Source organism: Panicum hallii, chromosome 9 (assembly GCF_002211085.1).
Source record: "Panicum hallii strain FIL2 chromosome 9, PHallii_v3.1, whole genome shotgun sequence".
NCBI classification, from domain to species: Eukaryota; Viridiplantae; Streptophyta; class Magnoliopsida; order Poales; family Poaceae; genus Panicum; species Panicum hallii.
The window spans coordinates 56,042,371-56,062,067 of NC_038050.1; the positions used below are offsets into that span (position 1 = coordinate 56,042,371).

At 48.1% G+C, this 19,697-nt stretch overlaps 2 protein-coding genes across 2 annotated transcripts; both read left to right on the top strand.

The window, feature by feature from the left end:
* Nucleotides 1-1,210: 1,210 nt before the first annotated feature.
* LOC112874131 (expansin-B6-like) lies at nt 1,211-2,481 on the top strand. The gene is made up of 3 exons (XM_025937307.1): nt 1,211-1,435; nt 1,529-1,638; nt 1,722-2,481. Exons 1-3 carry the CDS (start codon nt 1,261-1,263, stop codon nt 2,253-2,255), a joined length of 819 nt encoding a protein of 272 aa, XP_025793092.1. The 5' UTR covers nt 1,211-1,260; the 3' UTR covers nt 2,256-2,481.
* Nucleotides 2,482-9,177: 6,696 nt separating this feature from the next.
* LOC112874129 (expansin-B2-like) lies at nt 9,178-10,485 on the top strand. The gene is made up of 3 exons (XM_025937305.1): nt 9,178-9,415; nt 9,501-9,610; nt 9,721-10,485. Exons 1-3 carry the CDS (start codon nt 9,202-9,204, stop codon nt 10,237-10,239), a joined length of 843 nt encoding a protein of 280 aa, XP_025793090.1. The 5' UTR covers nt 9,178-9,201; the 3' UTR covers nt 10,240-10,485.
* The last annotated feature ends 9,212 nt before the right edge of the window (nt 10,486-19,697 follow it).

Genomic DNA, 19,697 nt, shown 5'->3' on the forward strand with positions numbered 1-19,697 from the left:
GGCGTTTCGCTTGCGGGCGCGCGCACGCACGGCGGCACGGGCCGCACGCTTGCTGCGTTACGCCAGCCGCCGCCGCCGCGCCGCGCCTGCGGACAACGGTGATCCTCCTCCGCGCCGCGACGCTAGCTACCAGGCTGCACGCGACATCATAAGCGGAACAGTTTCTTGCCACGGTGTAGGATCGTGTGGGGATCGTTTTAGCAGGACCCGATTTGCAAGTCACCTGGAACATTTCCAATCCAAGAATTTGAAGAGGCTGAAGAAATGGTACTACATGCAATTATTTTGCTGTATACATACTGTAGCCACCATTATTGCATTGCGCATTCTTTTATTTTGGCCGGTAAACCACTGCGCATTCTTTTTTTTTTCAAGACAAAAACACCACTGCGCATTCTTAGTGGCCACTAGCTTAAGATGGTCAGGGTCAGATGTACAAGACGTCGACGAGAAGCCTGGCGCGCAGTCTTGTTTTCCGCGTCCGCATGACATGCAGTTTCACGGCGTCCCCTCGGTTCACACGACGTCTCCGTAAGTTCGTTGCACGTAACTACCGCCATGGTTTGTGTGGCCAGCACAACCGTAAAGGAACAATAATACGGCTATGGTGGTTGCTTCCCATGACCCAAAGGTCGGGTGGATAACGTCCAGGTCGTGGCATCGACCTGCCGGCCGTCCGGTTTTCACTTGCTTCTGTCCGATTTTTCCCTTTTCCTAGGCTTCGCAAGAATGGGGTATATCAGAGAAGTGTCGAATTCAGATGCAACAATACAAATTTGTCCCTTTTTCCGAGAGAAACAACACTGCTAAGTATACAATCGTACTTCCTTTATTAGATAATAATAAAGAAACGCTCCGGACTCAGCACCGCAAGATGCATGTAGCCCTGAGATAGATTCCTGCTCTGCCAATCATCGGCAGACCGTCATGGGTGTACGGTCCGAGCGTACTACACGTCCGTAGCAAGCCACATAACCGCCACGATCTGATCGCATTTTGTAGCGGCGGGGTCGCGAGCCGCGCACTCCATTTCGCCCGGTGGCCATGTGACCTTGCACCTCCCACACGGCACGTCCCCGTCTTGCTCGACGAGGCCGCCGGCGACTGACGATCTTGATGCTGATTCGCCCAGCCCCCGGCTTTCGCCCCCTCCGCCTATAAATGCACCGGCGATGTCGTCCATCTCCGATCCATCAACCGAACGCAGGCACAACATACGAGCACTGCTAATCCCTGAGCTGGTAATACGATCGAGCTGAGATGATGCCAGCCGCCGTGATCGTCTCCTCATCCAAGGTGGCTGCTGCGGCACTCGCCGTCGCGCTGTTCGCCGTGCTTGCCTCGTACGCCGAGGCCGCGAAGCCCGGCGGCGGCTGGCTCCCCGCCAAGGCCACCTGGTACGGCGCGCCCAACGGTGCCGGCCCCGACGACAACGGTATGCACGAGCAAAGCGTGCCCGGCCGCGCACCTGTCGTTTTTCCGCCGTCCCAATGTCAATGTGCGAGTGTCTGACGTGTCCTGTCTGCAGGCGGCGCGTGCGGGTTCAAGCACACCAACCAGTACCCCTACATGTCCATGACGTCGTGCGGGAACGAGCCCCTGTTCAAGGACGGCAAGGGCTGCGGCGCGTGCTACCAGGTACTACTGTGTGTAGATAGGTCAAAGCACCGGGTGCGGCAGGCACGTCTTCTCACGCCCTGATGTCCGATTTTGAACCCCAGATACGGTGCCTGAACAGCACCCACGACGCGTGCTCCGGCCGGGCGAAGCGCGTGATCATAACGGACATGAACTACTACCCGGTGTCCAAGTACCACTTCGACCTCAGCGGCACAGCGTTCGGCGCCATGGCCAAGACGGGGCTCAACGACAAGCTCCGGCACGCCGGCATCCTGGACATCCAGTTCCGGCGGGTGCCCTGCAACTACAAGGGCCTGACCGTCAACTTCCGCGTCCAGGTGGGGTCCAACCCCAACTACTTCGCCGTGCTGGTGCAGTACGCCGGCAAGGACGGCGCCGTGGTGCAGGTCGACCTCATGGAGACCGACGGCGCCACGGGGCGGCCGACGGGGGCGTGGACGCCGATGCGCGTGTCGTGGGGCGCCGTGTGGCGGCTGGACACCAGCCGCCCGCTGCGGGCGCCCTTCTCGCTGCGCATCCGCAGCGACTCCGGCAAGACGCTGGTGGCCGACAACGTCATCCCGGCGGACTGGAAGCCCATGACCGACTACCCATCCTCCGTCCAGTTCCCCTGAAACCGCAGCCGCATGGTGCAAGCGAATTAATCGTCCCTGATTGAAGCATTGTTGTTCGTCAGATACCCCGATCCATTGTTTAGTGTTGTCATCGTATAGTACGTACGTGTCTTGGGAGATTTGGAGGAGGCAACGTGATCTCCCCGCCCACGATCGCAACTTTGAAATATACCATGCTGTGTGTGTGTAATGTAATAGACATACCATATACTACTGTACGTGTCAAGTTGGGAGTTCAAGAAAAATATTGTCAAGTTGGCAAACGCGCGTGCACACATGATGATCCTCTCCTTCGCACGTGCAATCAGCATTCGTACGGTCGTACCCGTTACCGACTTCTTACTGGTCCACATGCGCCGCCGGCCGTTCTCCTCCGCCGCCGCCGCCGGTCCGGCGGCGGGCGGCTCATGGCGCCCGCTTCCCCTTCGTTAAATAAAAGTTGCCGCTCGGCCGCCGGCCCGTACTGCGCTGCGCTTCCGGCGGCCTCCCCGGCCTGGCCTCGCGTCTCGTTTGCTCCGTGGGCCGTGGCGTCGTGCGGTGCGGGCGGCATGGGCTACTTGCGCATGAACGGGCGGCACAGCTGCGAACGCTGCACCTGCACGCGAGCAATGCCGCGGCTACCGGGCGTCCGGGCTACGGGCGGCGGCACCCTCTGCTTGCGATGTTACCAGCAGGTTGCACGCATCACAAGCAGAGCAATTGTGGCCGTAATCAAAAGCGTAACGACGTATCCAACAATGACAAGTCTGCTAGCTACAAGAAATCTACATTATACTTTTGCTTAGTACATGGTTACGTGACAAATTAGAGAGATGAAAGCTACATAGCTCCTCTCGTGTGGTTCTCTCTGTGTTACGGCGTTCTTTTCTTCTGTGTTTCCGCGTTCATCGATTGCAGACCGTTACAGTGATTTTCTGAAAAAAAGTAAAGAATGCTGGCTGACTTTATCAATTTGCAGGCCGCCAGCATTTTTATCAGTTCCATGATGCAACGCTGAAATCATCAAACTTGACAAGATTCAGATCTTTGGGTCTATAGTGGACAATAGTTGATTGCGTGTAAAGTTCATTGTGGCCCGATTAATTTAAGTGCATTTAAAGGCAAAAAGAAAATTTACAAACTTGAACGGTTCTTTTTTTTTTTGGTGAACCGAAATGGAGATTCACTAACTCAAAGAAAGGGTTACAGTCAGTCATCACGCGCTAGGCGTGTTACAAAGTCAGGGGGATGTGTCAGCCATACAGCGGTCGACATCTCTCTGAAAGCACTAATATTTTGTTTTATTTTTGAAAAGCTTGCGGGAGCACCGCAGTGTCATTTAAGAAGGAGAGAAGCAAAGTTCCGAGTTTTTACAGACTTGATTTACATAAATAAAAAGATCTCAAGCACTCTAGAAAGTAGATTAAACATTAAACAACGATAACTCAGGTCTTCCGCAGGCCAAAGTCCTGCAATGCGCCTCGGCTTTGCTCTCCTGGAAAACCTCCACAGGTGACAAGATCTTGTTGTCAAAAACACGCTTGTTTCTCGCCTTCCAAATATTCCACGCACAATATATCATCAGAGCTGCCTTGAGTCGACATTTTTTCTTAGGTAGATTAGCTAAACCTTTCTCCCACCAATTCATCACTTCTAGTCCTTGTCCTGGTGCCTGAACCAACTGCTGCGTCCAGTTCTCCATCTTGTCCCATACTTGTCTAGCAAAAGTGCAGTGAAGTATCAAATGTGCAGTTGTCTCGGGTTCTTGATTGCACAGGGGGCAGATTGGGTTGCAGGGCCAGTGTCTAGCTATCATCTTGTCTGCAGTGAGTATCTTACACTGAATCAAGAGCCATGCAAAGAATTTGTGCTTCCCTTCTGCCTCTGCCTGCCAAATATGTTCTCCTCGGAACAATCTGTAAGAGCCAAGAAACTGTGCATTGTAAGCTGATTTCGCTGTGTAAACCCCATCTGTCGTCCATCGCCAACAGATACTATCTTGCTCATCATTCAGTTGTACTTCTTGCACCAAATCCCAAAGTTCCACAAAGCTGGACATCTCACTAACTGATTGCATTCTCCATAATCCTCTAGTTCAATTCTGATTTTGAAGTTCCTCCTTCACCATTTGTTTTTCCTCCATGCCAACCTGAACAGCTCTGGAAAACGATCCATAGGTGCCTGCCCATTCATCCAAGTTGATTGCCAGAAACTAGCCTTCTCACCATTGCCAAGCGTGACCACCGTACTTGAAACAACTGCCTGTCAATTGCATCAACCGGTGGTTCAGTCCCTACCCAATGGCGTTCTGGAGTTGTCCATTGGTACCAAAGCCATCGTAACCGCAGAGCCCTACTAAACAAATCAAGATCAAGGATACCCAGTCCTCCAAACTTTTTTGGTCTCATAGTTTTACCCCACTTCACTAGACAGTGTCCACCATTTACCTCTGCCACACCTTTCCAGAGGAAACTTCTTCTGAGCTTATCCATTTTTTTCGCTGCCCATTTTGGCAACTTGAAAACTTTCAAGAAATAAGTAGGTAGAGAGGAAAGCACCGAGTTAACTAATCGTAACCTCCCAGCCTTATTCAGCAACCTTCCTTTCCATGCAGCCAATTTCCCCCCCATCTTATCTATCAAAGGCTGTATATCGACCCTTCTGATTGCCCTTGCATGTAGTGGTAACCCCAAATATTTGCAAGGGAAGGAGCCAACAGGGCACTGAAACGCCTCCATTATATGCTGCAGATCAAGCCCCTCACAGCGTATAGGATAAACTGCACTTTTTTCAGTGTTGGTGACTAAGCCAGAAGCTCTTCCAAAAGCTGCCAAAATGTTCTTTGCCACTTGCACTTCTCCCCCCACCGGATTTAGAAAAATTGCAGCAGCATCTGCAAACAAACTTATTCTAATTTTTGCATGTCTATTGCAAATAGGTGTCAGCATGCCTTGCTCAGTAGCTTTGTTCAACATCAGATGCATTGGTTCCATGGCTAAAATAAAAGGTATAGGAGATAAAGGATCTCCTTGTCGCAGGCCCAACTTGTGTTTGAACCATTTCCCTCTCACCCCATTAAGAAGCACTGTTGATGATGATTTCCCCAACAGAATTGGCACCTATGCTCTCCACCTAGCCCCATAACCCATCTGCTGCAACACCTCTTGTAAGTAGTCCCACCTGACAGTGTCGAACGCCTTTGCAATGTCTTAGTTTAAGAAACAAAGTTGGCTTCCCTGCTCTGTGTAACTCCCTTATCAGGTTTTGCGTGTACAAGAAGTTGTCGTGGATACTCCTTTTTTTTAATGAAGGCACTCTGTGCTCTAGACACCAAGCTGTCCAACTCAGCAGACAGTCTGCCAGCTAAAATTTTAGAAATTAGCTTTGTGATGCTGTGAGATAAGATAATGGGTCTATAGTCTCCAACCATGCTGGCATCATCGTTCTTTGGTAGAAGAACAATATGAGCAGTGTCTAGCAAATTGAAATGCTGGTCATGTCTGGCATAGTAGTTGATAGCAGCTAGCACATCTCCTTTAATAGTTTCCCAACACGTTTTGTAGAACAGACCAATGAAACCGTCCGGGCCAGGAGCCTTTTCTGAGGCCAATTCTTGCACAACTGCCCTAACCTCCTCCTCTGTAAATTCTTCCTCAAGTTGCTGCAGCTCTCTGCTAGGTAGTTGGATCACATCCCAATCCACTGAAACTTCTCTATTCTGCTGCATCCCCAATCTGTTACTAAAGTGCTGAAAAACGCAGTTTTCTTTTTTATCATGCGTGTGCATAATTCCTTCTGCCGTCTGAAGATGTTTGATGAATTTTTTTCGTCGTCTTCCATTTGCTTGCAAATAAAACAGCTTACTGTTTGCCTTACTTGCTCTGATGCTGACCAAACGTGATTGTTGCCTTGCCCGAAGCTTTTCCACTGCTGCCATCCCCAGAAACCGTGCTTTCAGATCTCTTCGCAACTGAATTTCAACTGTGTTCAACTGCCTGTGCTCCTGCACAACATCTAAGATGACAATTAACTGTCTTGCTGCGCAGAACAGAAGTTTGTTGTTTCCCAGAGACTTTTTTGCCCATTGCCGTAATGCCTTTGCAGTTCTGGAAAATTTGATATGCAGCCTTAGAAAGGGGTTGAAGACATTGACTTCCTGCCCCCAAGCTTGCTGTACGACATCATGATATCCTGGAACTTTCGACCAGAAGGATTCAAACCGAAATCCCCTATAATTGCACACAACTGATGCCCCCACTAGCAGTAAGGGACTGTGATCAGACACTGTTGACGAAAGAGCATGTAGCATAGAGGCTGGTAACATGAGATCCCACTCAATTGTGCAAAAAGCACGGTCAATTCTGGTTTGCGTAGTGTCATTGGACCAAGTGTACTTCCTTCCTTTGAGTCCTAGTTCCTTGAGCTCCAAAAAATTGACAGTGTTTCTGAATTCTCCCATCAGACGCCGGTTCAGGTTATCATTACTCTTATCCTCTGCCTGCAGGATTAGGTTAAAGTCTCCAATTGCTAGCCATTTGTCCCCCACAACTGTCTTCACATCTCGTAATTCCCTTAGGAAATCAATCTTGTCCCGATCTCCTTGTGGTCCATAGACCGCAGTTAGCCACCATACTGACTCACACTGCGATGAAGCAACACACACCGTTACCGAATGTTGTCGGTGTTCAGAATGCACGATGGTAAAGTAATCCTCGTCGACTGCAATTACTGCTCCTCCACGAGTGCCCTGAGCGGGTAGAAAGGCAAACTGCTTGCTGAACCGAACCCCCAGCGTTTCACTGATGTCCGCTGCCTGAATCACCTCCATCTTTGTCTCTTGCAGTGCTGCTATTGTACATATGTAGTCTTGGGCTAGATCTTTCACCACCTTCCTTCTTGCCTTATTGAGTTATTGTTCAAACATCTCACGTTCCAGTTTAGCAACAAACACTTCTGCTCACTCATTGGGAAACCAAAAGAACACACACCAACAGCACCTCTCCAGCATGGAAGAAGGCGCCAAAAGGGAGACTCTCCCCAAAACACAAAAACAAACACCACACCAGGTACAGGCCATGTCCACCACGAACATGGAAACACAAACACACACACACACACACACACACACACACACACACACACACACACACACACACACACACACACACACACAACGCGGGCCTCACCCGCTTAAGCATCAGCATGAATTCCGATGGCACTGAGGCTGTCAGTGCCCTCCACAATCTGTAGCCCGAACATGTCCCTGTAGTTTGTTGCAGAGTCATCCTGCATGGGCGCGACGAACTGGGTTCTGAACTTTTCCTCCTTTGCTGGTTCCATCACCTCTTTTTCCTCCAACAGTCCGCATTTCTTCATAAGCAGTGCCGTTGCTTGCTGCTCCATGGACAAGGCAGACTTGGGTTTGTTTGCTAGACGAGTGCTCCTTCTATCTTTCTGCACGCTCGACTCCACCTCTTTGGCTTTCGTCGCCGGTGTCTGAAGAAGACTCTTCGCAATTCTCTTCGTGTACAGCAAATGTTCCTCCCCCCAATAGCATCAGCAACTTCCTCCGGCTGCTCCTGGGGAGCTACCGGCCCATCGCTCACTGCTACTTGATCCGGCCCATCATTGTGCGCATTGGGAGGGAAAAGTTCCCTCGGCCCAGTAAGATCGCGCACCACCGGCCCACTGGCTACGGACAGGCTCACAGACCCATCCAACCATTCAGCCACCTCAGCTCCGACCACAACGTGCCCTGCGCTGTTGTGATCCACTTGCTCCCCAAGGGCTGCCCCCTCTGGCCCTCTGTGGGCCCTTGCTTTTGAAAAACTTCTGTTGACCCTTGTTGAGGAAGCATCGGTCTCCCATCTGCCTCGTCTCTCATCGGGTCTCCCATCTGCCTCGTCTCTGCAAGCACTATGCATGTGCCAAATAATGCATGTACAACTCTATTCTGATCTCTATTACAATGTCTAATCTCCACCTCACGAACTTGAACGATTTGAAAACTGTCGAAAAATTAATTGTACTAAGTCATATGGAATAAAGCATCGACCTCGTTCACAAGAATTTTAGAGGATTTCTAACATGAGATTTCTCCCATCTCACATAACAATTACATGTGTCTATCTCGAATACCCGTGTTTTGTATGATTTCCATCCAAACGGGTTGCTCTATTTTTTTTATCCATAATTCTGTTCATTGCATCTGCATACCTACCAAAATCCTGCGATTTTTTCTACTAGGTAAATATGTCCGTGCGTTGCTACAGAATGAGACTGTATAAATATCATGGAGTGGATCATGTAGTTAATTTGTAGAGCTCTACATGACCAAGTCGTGGATATATGGCTGGTCTGAGTCATATACGGATCAAGGTCCATATTAATGATAGAAGTTGAATCAAACCAAAAATTAAGATAAAAACATTACATACTTTAAAAATAGATAAAAATTACTATGTTTTTGCCACTCCCATGCTCCAAGGAGTCTCTAATAGGTTAATAGCAACCAAGGCCAGTATCTAACACAGCATAAAAAAAAGTCAGCTCAGAGTTGTGCCTCGCATGATCTAAGGCTAGTTCATATAGGCTTTTCAATCACATTTGCAGCAGCTGTACGTCGTTGTAACTACCGTATCACATTTCTTAAATGGACAACCATACGCGAACGGGCATATGTACCCGTAGACTATTCCAATATATATGTTTATTATTAGGTCGGTAAACTTGGTACGTGGTGGCACATCTTCTCTGTTAGTTCGTTGCACGCATGTCGGACGGACACACCGAATAACACGGCACCACGTCGAGTGCGAGGATGAGCGCAAGACTATCGGCATGCTGAATTTCTCATCCCTTCTGCCGAGAGCTACTCACTCGCCTGCGGCCTGCCTATAAATTCCTCGGCCATGTCGTCTCCTCCGACAAAATCGAGCCAAAAGCAGAGGAGATCAAGCTGGGATCCATGGCCGCTGTGATGATCTCCTTCAAGGCTATTGCACTGGTGGCAGCACTCCTCCTCCCCGTTCTGGGCGCTCACGCCGAGCCGAGCTACAATAACGTCACCTCCGCCCGCAGGGAGCTGTACTACTCCGCCGGCTCCACCCCCAGCAGCACCTGGCGGCCTGCCAGGGCCACCTGGTACGGTCGCCCCAACGGCGCCGGCCCTGACAACAACGGTATGTGCCGGAGCTAATGCTGCCTTGTTGTGCGTCTGAGACTGTCCTGGCGGTCGCGATGCTGATCGATCGATACGATCTGCAGGTGGCGGGTGTGGGTACAGCAACACCAACCAGTACCCGTTCAACTCCATGACGTCGTGCGGCAACCAGCCCCTGTTCTTGGACGGCAAGGGCTGCGGCGCATGCTACCAGGTACGAGCATGAGCATGAGCATTCTAAGCAATGTCACAATGCATGATAATATGCATCGATCTTCTTCACGTACGTTCTGAACTTCTGATTGCTCTGCCTATATGCTTCAGATAAGGTGCACCAGCAAGAACAACCCTGCCTGCTCCGGCGAGCCCAAGACGGTGATCATCACCGACGTGAACTACGACACCAAGGTCGCCCCCTACCACTTCGACCTCAGCGGCACGGCGTTCGGAGCCATGGCCAGGCCCGGCTACAACGACAAGCTCCGCAGCGCCGGCATCCTGGACATCCAGTTCCGGCGGGTGCCCTGCAGCTACAGGGGCCTGCCGGTGAGGTTCCACGTGATGGGCGGCTGCAACCCCTTCTACTTCGCGGTCATCGTGTACTACGCCGGCAGCGACGGCGCCGTGGTGCAGGTGGAGCTGAAGGAGGCCAACTCCAACACGTGGCGGCCGCTCTACGAGTCCTGGGGCGCCGTCTGGAGGATCGACCCCGGCCACCCGCTCAAGGCGCCCCTCTCGCTGCGCGTCCGCAGCGACTCCGGCAAGGTCCTCGTCGCTAACAACGTCATCCCGGTCAACTGGAGGGGCAACGCCGACTACCGCACCATTGCCCAGTTCCGCTGAACGCTCGCCGGCGGCAATAGATCACTCACAATCATCTGCTCGGCCGGTTCATTACTTTTTGTATCGTCGTCGATCAATCATGTGATTGCGAATTTGCAGTGGATTTTTCTTTACTGTCTTTGCGAGGTTTCTTGTGAGATTATTGTTGCTCCTACTTGCGATTTGGAGAATTATTCTAGGTAAGTCTTGAGAAAATTCTTTGTGCACCATTGAAACCTATAACAATCCCTTCATTGACATCCAAAATTAGAGGATCCCTTCATTGCCATTAATTCTAATTTTCATTCCCTTATCTGTCATTACCATTACTTTTAGCACAAATCACACCGTCACACCGTTAAAATGTGAATAATTTTTTTCGTTATCCCGATTTTACCCCTCCAATCTTTCTCTTTCCCCGAATCACTCCATTCCAAACCTAGCTCGAGCTGCTCGCGGACGTCGGAACTGGAGGCGCGCGCGAATCCGGCGAGCAGGCGAGCGCGGCCCCGGTCGAGCAGGCACGCGCGGCCCCGGACGAGCAGCAGGCGTGCGCGGCCCGAGGCGGCGGCCAAGCAGGCGCGCGGCCGTGGACCCATGCGCGCGGGCCCCGAGCGGTGCCTGAGTGGGCGAGCAGGCGCACGCGTGGCTCGGAAGAGCACCCGCCGTGCCCGCCCCTACCTATTTTGCAGCGCCCCCGTGGCAGGCACCCCTCCCCTGTCAGCGCTATTGCATGTCCGGCTCCAGCTCGGTCCGTTCTTGCCTGCTCCCTATGCGTGCAGCAGGAGATGAGGGATTAGAAAAATGCTCCAAGGTTAGTATTGTCTTTTGACCTTCCACTTAACAGCAGCTTGACTGCTCTCTAACGGTAACGGCAGATAAGGGAATGGAAATTAGAATTGATGGCAATAAAAAGAATCCCTAATTTTAGATGGCAACAAAGGGTTTGTTATAGGTTTCAATGGCACATTTCTAATTTTCTCATAAGTCTTTGCCTTACCAATGTTTGACTTCTTAATCAGTTGTTTTAGATTATTTTAGTAGATGCAAATATGAAGCTGTAACTTGCACTTCACTGTCGCTTTTCCGAGCACTGCTGCGTGCTTAAACTGCAGTATATATAGCTCCCTCATGTTGCTCAACGTGGAAAAGCACAAAGGTTGACTATGCCAAGTTCTCTGTTTTTCAAATCAATTTACATTCAACGACAAAATTGTAAATTAAAGTAGAATGATTCAGTACATATTGGTCGAACTAAACTGTAAGTCTGTAATGGTAAAGACTAATCAAATATAAAATGTATGACCTGCCTTTAAACTAGTTCACCCGTGTTTTGTTTAGATTCACGAGCTCCTAAAATGCAAATTGAGCCCATAAATTATTTAGGTCAATCATTAGAGGACAAAAGGCCACGACCTAGTCCAGCTTCCTACTAGTTGAACCACGACATCAGATCATAGGTGGGCTTGGCTTGTTGTGGGCTCAACACATATATGCAAATCCACCAACTTTTCCTTACTGGGTCCAAACTACAAATTGCCGACCGCAATCGGGTGCCAAAATTCCCGCACAAACCCATGTAGGATCCAACGTGGCAGTCATCCACCTATGCGGCTGACTCGGGTGGGGTCCATGTGGACAATGACTCACTCAATTACTATAAATTTTTTTTCCTATGTAAGACTTTGGAATAAGGGATTGAATTCTACCAATTCATTTGAAATTCCTATGAAATACGCTCTTCCATGGATAATTTGGAGAAAAATAACCATGAGGTCCAACCTCATACTTTTTTCTTTTGTATCTTAGGATTCATGTGTTATTCCTGTGTAGCATCCAAATATATATTTTGCAACTTTCCTATGTTCTAGATTCTTGTAGCATTTCTGACGGGGTCATGGGTAACAAGTACCCTAAAGAGCAGCCCTCAGGGGCCTAAGCGGAGATTAGTAAGGTGCCGTCGGGTGGCCCAACCCGGTGGAGTGCTGAATGCAACCGGTACAGGCCCAACAATGAAAAAAAGACCCCCGGCCAAGAAGTAGCCGGGCGAAGGCCACGTGGCGCCTTCCTGACCCCTCGCCCCGCGGCGTGGCCGGGAGGGATGAGCCGGCCTCGACAGGGAGCCTCCGGGGCAGGGACACCTGGGGAAGGCGCGGCGGGGACTTAACTCCCTAAGATATGATGGGACATGTGCGTATCCCTCCCACAACAGCCGGGTCAGGGGCGCCGCCCACGATCCGGAAGACCGAGGAGCGCCCCCGGTCAGCCAGACCATCATGATGTCGTGATCGGCGCTTACTCTAACCACGCACTGTTTTTCTAGATATGAACGAGGGAAATGTAGCAGTGAAAGTTTTTAATGAGCACAACTAGTTCTTATTATACACATAGTGTAGCCTAGTCGCACATTCCTATTAATAAAGAATGATCGTGAAGAACATTGCATGTATTTTTTTTACAGAAATGTGCTTTTACCTTTAAATTTCATAGGTAATGAAATGTTTTGTTTCATTTTGGGGTGACAACATGAAAGGGAGGAGGCCCATGCCCCCTATGGTAGACGCAGTCCATAGGTGTGCACAAATTTTACCATATAAATTAAATATTAGTCTCCTCAATAATTTACACCTTTTAGATGTTTAGTGGCTTCAGTTTCATTAGCATAACCTTTTATTTCGGCGATCTACCTCAAAAGTTTTCGGTAGATTTTTTTGTGATGTGATGTGATGTGACCTAATCATTAAGACCTTACCAATATAATTCCTAATATAATTAAAAAATATAAGTGTTGAAGAATAGGAAAATACTAATCATGCATGAAACACTACAACCAATGTATTGTGTCAAAATCAGCCGAATTGCTATAACACTAGTACAGAACACGGTATTAGTTCCGGTTGGGAATTGAACTCAAGACCTGCTGCCTCGTGTATAGTTTCCTTAACACCCTATCTACACAGTACATGTGACTCTAGATGGGATGCTTTCATTTTAAATTGACCCGTGAAGAACCCTTTAGTCTCATTTGGTAACCCCAACTGGGACTAAAGAGTCCTTTAGTTTCGGTTGGAGCCTCCAACCGGAACTAAAAGGTGACTCTTTAGTCCTGGTCGGTGTTACCAACCGGTACTAACTTTTAATCCCGGTTGGTGTCACCATCCGAGACTAAAGAGGGACTATCAAGGATAGATCCCCAGTTACCCGCAAGGAAGCTATCCGCAATGAAAACGAAGTCGGACTCCTACTGGGATTCCTCTGTGATCCTAATAGGACCCTACCCTGTAACTCTACTAGGACTCCTACCTTATAACCGACTAGTAACCCACCTCTGGGATATAAGGAGGGCAGGGATACCTAGATCGGTAGAGCAGCCAATATGCAATTCAATACCCAAGCACAGGGTGCAATATACAATACCCCTAAACAGGATGTAGGACATTGCGCTACTCTGGCGGACTGAATGTGTGTCTTGTATGCTCACTTTTACCTTCAAGTTTCAGATTCGGCGATCCCTCACCAAACAATCTCCTACATTAGGGAATCTCTAGGTAGGCTGGTGGTAAAAATACCAGCAGTTGACGCTCACCGTGGGGCAGATCGTAGAGATGATCGCACAAGCCTGAGGGACCTCTTCATCAAGATTATCCACTCCACGCAGGATCAATTCATCGAGTTTGAGATCGAATCTTTGAGCGAACAACTACATCAACCTCGACTACTCAGCTCGAATCCAGCTCGCGCCGCACAATTGACACACCAGCGACTGCTTCAACTACTCATCTCGACTAGAAACTAGTCGAGGATGGGCCTCACACCGTCGACAACAAGTCGGGGACAAATTCTGACTAGTTGGCTTCATCAACAACCGCCATGGCTTCATCGACAATCATCCACGAATCAAGCTAAGTCACTTATACCTTTTCCGACTTGTTCTTCACAGGACCGGCTACTATTTTGGGTACGTCTCTCGACTGGAATTACCCTCGGGGGCTACACCATGATGGAGTACTTCTAAGGTTTGTTGACTAACAACCCACACGCTTGGTAAATTGAGTTCATAGGGTGCCGCCCACATGCTTGGTACACCAAGTTTTGTCAGCTCGCAGCGGTTACACCCTACGGACATGCGCGCCGCAACACGCGCTCTCGCTGACTACTTTATGCCAACGAGCATTCTCTTTGTCGCAATGCCGATTTCTTATTTTTGCATTCGTTGTCTTCCCTTAACAGTCGCTAATCTACTCGGGTAGCACATGCCTTAATCGTGAAATCTCGGCTCTTCTATCACACCTAACGCCTCTATGCGTACACGGGATAAAGATCTTATACACGCTATGAGCAACAGCTAAAACGAGACCAGGTGCTTAAACATAACAGGTGGACTACTCGGGAGATTTACATGGCCTAAACAAGAGCATGGCACAACAAATTTATTTTTATACTGAATAAATTTCTGTATATTTGCATTATGCTACATAATGTATGCATTGTCTTTTTTCAGATTGAGCTACGGCAACAACTCTAAAGTTCACTCGGCACATCTACGATGGCTTCACTAGCTACCAGGCTCGGGGGCTGGGCACCAATAACTAGTCGTGGTTTCTACGGCTCGCCTAGCTCGTAAGCTTGGGGGCTGGACGCTGCAAAACCACTCGGATGATGACTCATGTGAAGACTGAAGGCGAAAAAGGTAACCCTAGGTACTGCATGGTTAAATAACCAGTGGCGGCCTAAGGGTCCTTTGGGATAAGATCTAATTTAAGTGGTATTTTAACCATCAATTCATATTCTACAAAATTCTACAACGTGCATGCCACGTTCTTTTGGATCTTTTTTCCAAATTTGGGATATGGATTCAAGGATCGGGGGCTACAGGATACGTGTCATCAGCGACTTGTTTTTCAAATCTATTTGGAAGACAAATGAAAGAAGATTCAAGACTAATTGAACACTCAACCTGATTCCTCGATTCAACCTAAAGCTCGGGGGCTACTTCATCGCACCCCATAGAGAAGATAATTTTTGAAGACTTAAAATATACTTGGGCAAGAGCACCTCGCAACCTCAAAATAGACAGGAAAGTACACGAGAAGATACATTCTAGACGAAGTTCAGAAGAACTCGAAGATAACTTTAGAAGTACTTGGAAGCCTGCACTACTCGGCTACGAAGAGCTCGGGGCCTTGTCAAGGATAAATCCCCAGGTACTCGCAAGAAAGCTACCCGCAGGGATCATGCTACAACTACTTTGACTTTGCGAGGACGCTCGGTGACCCACCAATGACTACTTCAGCTACTCGTCTCGACTATAAAACTCTGGAGGGATACCTCCAAGGTGGTAGAATGTAGGTGGGGTATCGCTGAGATCAGGAGCTCCAAGCCCACCGAGGGATACCACCGAGCTGTCGGTGTTTAACCTCCAAGCCCACCGAGGGATAACCCTGGTAGATTGTAGGTGGGGTATCACTGAGATCAAGAACTCCAAGGTGCAAGGAACATGAAACTTTAGACAGGTTCTGGCTGCAGTATGCGTAATACCCTACGTCCTGTTTGATGGTTTGTATTGCCTTAGATGTGGATTGTTGGTTGATGCTTTGGAGAGGGTCCCTGCCCGCCTTTATATAGTCTGGGGGACAGGGTTACATGGAAATTTTAGCCCAATACTATCTTAAGAGTCCTATCCGAGTACTATTCGAGTAGTTTCCTTCTGTTTCGACTAGTTCTACTCTTGTACGAGTAGATACAATTGGTGTAGGGTGCGGGCAATGTCACATCCCTTATCCTAGAATATGTACGCCATGTACACCGTCCCGTGGCCCCGAGTAGGACAAGCCCCCGAGCAATTCATAGTCAAGTACTGTAGGCTTCCGAGTATTTCTAAAGGCATCTTCGAGTTCTCCCGAACTCCGTCTTGAAGGTGTTTTTCGAGTAGTTCCTTGACTGCATCGAGTCTGTGAGGTGCTCATGCCCCGAGTCATTCCTGAGCCTTAGGTTGAATCAAAAGATTAGGCTGAGGGTCAAAGTAGTCTTGAATCTTCTACTCTTATCTTTCAAAAATTTAAAAAATAAGCCGTCGATGACACATGCCCTAGATATGAAAAAAAGGACAAAGAGTCATGCAGCCCCGGAACGTTGAATCCAAATCCCAAGATATGGAAAAAAGGACAAAGAGTCGTGGCATGCATTGTGTAAAAAATTAAGAATTTGATTTGATGGTTAAAATAGGCAAATTGGTTCAGAAATTGGAAAAACCTCTTTTTTTGGAATGAGATCCCTAAAAAATGGTTAAACAAATAACTTCCCCAAAGTAACCCTAAATTACCGCTCAAAACAAATCTTATCCTGAGAAAATCTCTTCAGCTTCCGCATAGTGATACGCCGAGTTGTTTCCTGCGCCCAGCCCCGAGTATGGGAGCCAGACGAGCTGTCAAAAATATGCTGAGTGCCCTGTTGCGCCCAGCCCCGAGCACATGGGCTAGACGAGCTGCCAAAGGTACGTCGAGTGCCTTGTCGTGCCCAACCCCCGACCATGGGATCTAGATGAGCCACTGAAGGTACGCCGAGTAGTGTAGGTACCGGCTGAGTCAGAGGAGATATGCCACATGGTCGGTGGCGCTAGCCCCTGAGCCTAGGGGTCGGCCGAGTCGCCGCTAGCACGCCGAGTGGTCTGTGCCGATGAAGTGATGTCCAAGTAAGGCAGCTCTCGGGAGCATACCTCACCGAGCAGCATGATCCACGTCCGATCCCCTACAAGGTAAACATAAAAATATATTGTAACTTATATACAAGATATTTAGTCAGGAGCGTATCCCGGCATTGTAAAATGCATGTAAAATTTTTCGCGTCTTGCTCTTCCTAGATCACATAATTTCTCCGAGTAGGTAGCCTACATAGCCGTAGCCCATAGCGCAGGGAGCATGGCCGCATGCACGCGTAGGAACATAGGCGTAAAGAAGAGTTGAGGTCTCACGGATTAAAGCGTGTGCTACCCGGGTATTTTAGTGACCATTAAGAGAAACCTAGAGCAGTCGGCGCTGCGCGAAAAAAGAGAACACTCGTGGAGCGCATAATATACACTCGTTAGGTGTAGTCCCGACTACAAGGCCGAAGTTGCATGAGTAATCGGGAACGCAATTATGGTGTGGCCGTGGAGGCGTATGGTTAATATCTAGAGATATAAAAAATATTAAAGCATGACTTAGCTTGATTCGTGGGCGATTTGTCGATGAAGATGTAGCGCTCGTTGATGGAGCCGCGATGGTTTGTTGATGAAGCCTGACTAGTCAGAGTCGATTCTGACTAGTTATTGACAGTGTGAGGCCCGCTCCCGACTAGTTTTGAAGTCGAGACGAGTAGTCGAAGAAGTCGTCGGTGGGTCAGTGAGCGTCTTCGCGAAGTCGAAGTAGTTGTAGCATGATCCTTGCTTGTAGCTTCCATGTAGTAGTCGGAGCAATCGTCTCCGATCTTGAGCAGGCGATTCAAGTCCTCTTCCAATGCGGAGAGGGTCTCAAATCCCATGGCCTTCTGGTAAACAGTGGCCGTGTTGCATAGCTCGAACGGTAATCAGGTACGTAGATCCTTAGACCGAATCAGATCCGATCTGAGGAGACCTGGTGCGGCACAAGTTGAAATCGCATTGAAAACAGACTCCTTCTCGATCTCCTTGGCGAGATCAGGGAGCAGCGTCTCGTCGAGGTTATCAATGAACTCGTCAAGACTGCTATGTTGGCTTGCCACAGATGCCTCCGGCTTTAGTCATCGATGAGGCGCCGGCGAAAGCTCCACGAGCCGAAGATGAAAGTTTTGCCCTCGTCGAGCATCGCTGGTGAAGTTGAAAGATGGCATCGAGTTCATCGGTGGATACTCGATGAACACCCCTACCTAGCACACCAGCTATCGATGTTTAACCTCCAAGCCCACCGAGGGATAACCGAGGTGGTAGACTGTAAGTGGGGTGTCGCCGAGACCAGAAACTCGAAGGTGCAAGGAACACGAAAGTTTAGACAGGTTTGGGCTGCAGTATGCGTAATACTCTACATCCTGTGTGGTGATTTGTATTGCCTTAGATGTGGATTGTTGGTTGATGCTTTGGAGGAGTTACTACCCGCCCTTATATAGTCTGGGGGGACAGGGTTACATGAAAATCCTAACCCGATACTAGCTTAAGAGTCCTACCCGAGTACTACTCGGGTAGTTTTCTTCTGCTCCGACTAGTCTTTCTCTGGTACGAGTAGTTACAATTGGTGTAGGGTGTGGGCCATGTCCCATCCCTTATTCTAGAATATGTACGCCATGTTTGCAGCCCCATGGTTCCGGGTCTGACAGGGACTTTTAGTCCCCGTTGGTGGCTCCAACCGGGACTAAAGGTCCCCCGCCCCTAGCCGTTGGATCCGGGACTAATGCTTTCATCAATTCCAGGACCAACCCCAGCCGGGGCTAAAGAGGTGGATGAAAGGTCTAAGGTGGTCAACCAACGCATCTTTATCAAGCCTTTCTACTCTCCCAATCCTAGCTTTTTTTTATGGTTCAATCAACAATTATTTAAGTGATGCAACATTTTTTCACTATGATAGGTTCATTCCAACAAATTTCTTTTCTTCACTGTTTATCTTACCAACTCACAACATTTTCTTACTCAACATTTCTGTTGTCTAGTCTCAACTGTTCATGGTTCAGCACAACCTCTTCTTTTTTTATAAAAAGTTAATTCCAAGTATTTTCCATTTTCAACAAATTTTCAGACTCAATATTTTTGTTCTGCTTTATCTTCAACATTTTACTAGCAACATTATTTGAGTGATGCAACATATATTTTTCACTATAGATTATAGAAGGTTCATTCCAACTATTTTCCTTTCTTCAACATTTTTTCTTGCCATCTCGCAATATTTCTTTACTTAAAATTTATATTGTTCGGTCCCAACTTTTTGGTTCAGCCAAACTTTTTCTTTCTAATAAATAGTTCATTCCAAGTATTTTCCATTTTCAACAATTTGGCTTATTGAACTTGCTAACTTTATATTCTTTTATTCTACATACTAAAGTATTCGTTTATTAAATATTTTATTATTTATTTGCCATTCAACCAACAATCTTTTTAGCCATGCCACACTTCTTCAACAATTTTCTTACCACGCTGACCTAACATTCTTCTCTGTACATTATATGTTTCTTCGAGATATTCTTACTCAACAGTTTTTACTTGTCCAGTCCCATCCTTTTCTTTTATCATTCGGATAACAGTTCTTTTACTGATGCAACATTTTCTCCCATACAAAATGTTGATTCGGTATGTTCCCCCTTTTTCCTACATTATGTTGTCCATCATTATTTTTGAAATTCTAGTTCAGCATTTTAAGCTAAGTTTTCATTTGTAAATATACTAAGTTTAGTTAACCAATAAAATACTAGGGAAATTCAAGTCAGATATGGAAATATATAACAACTTATATATTGATCCATGCTTTACATAGATGGCA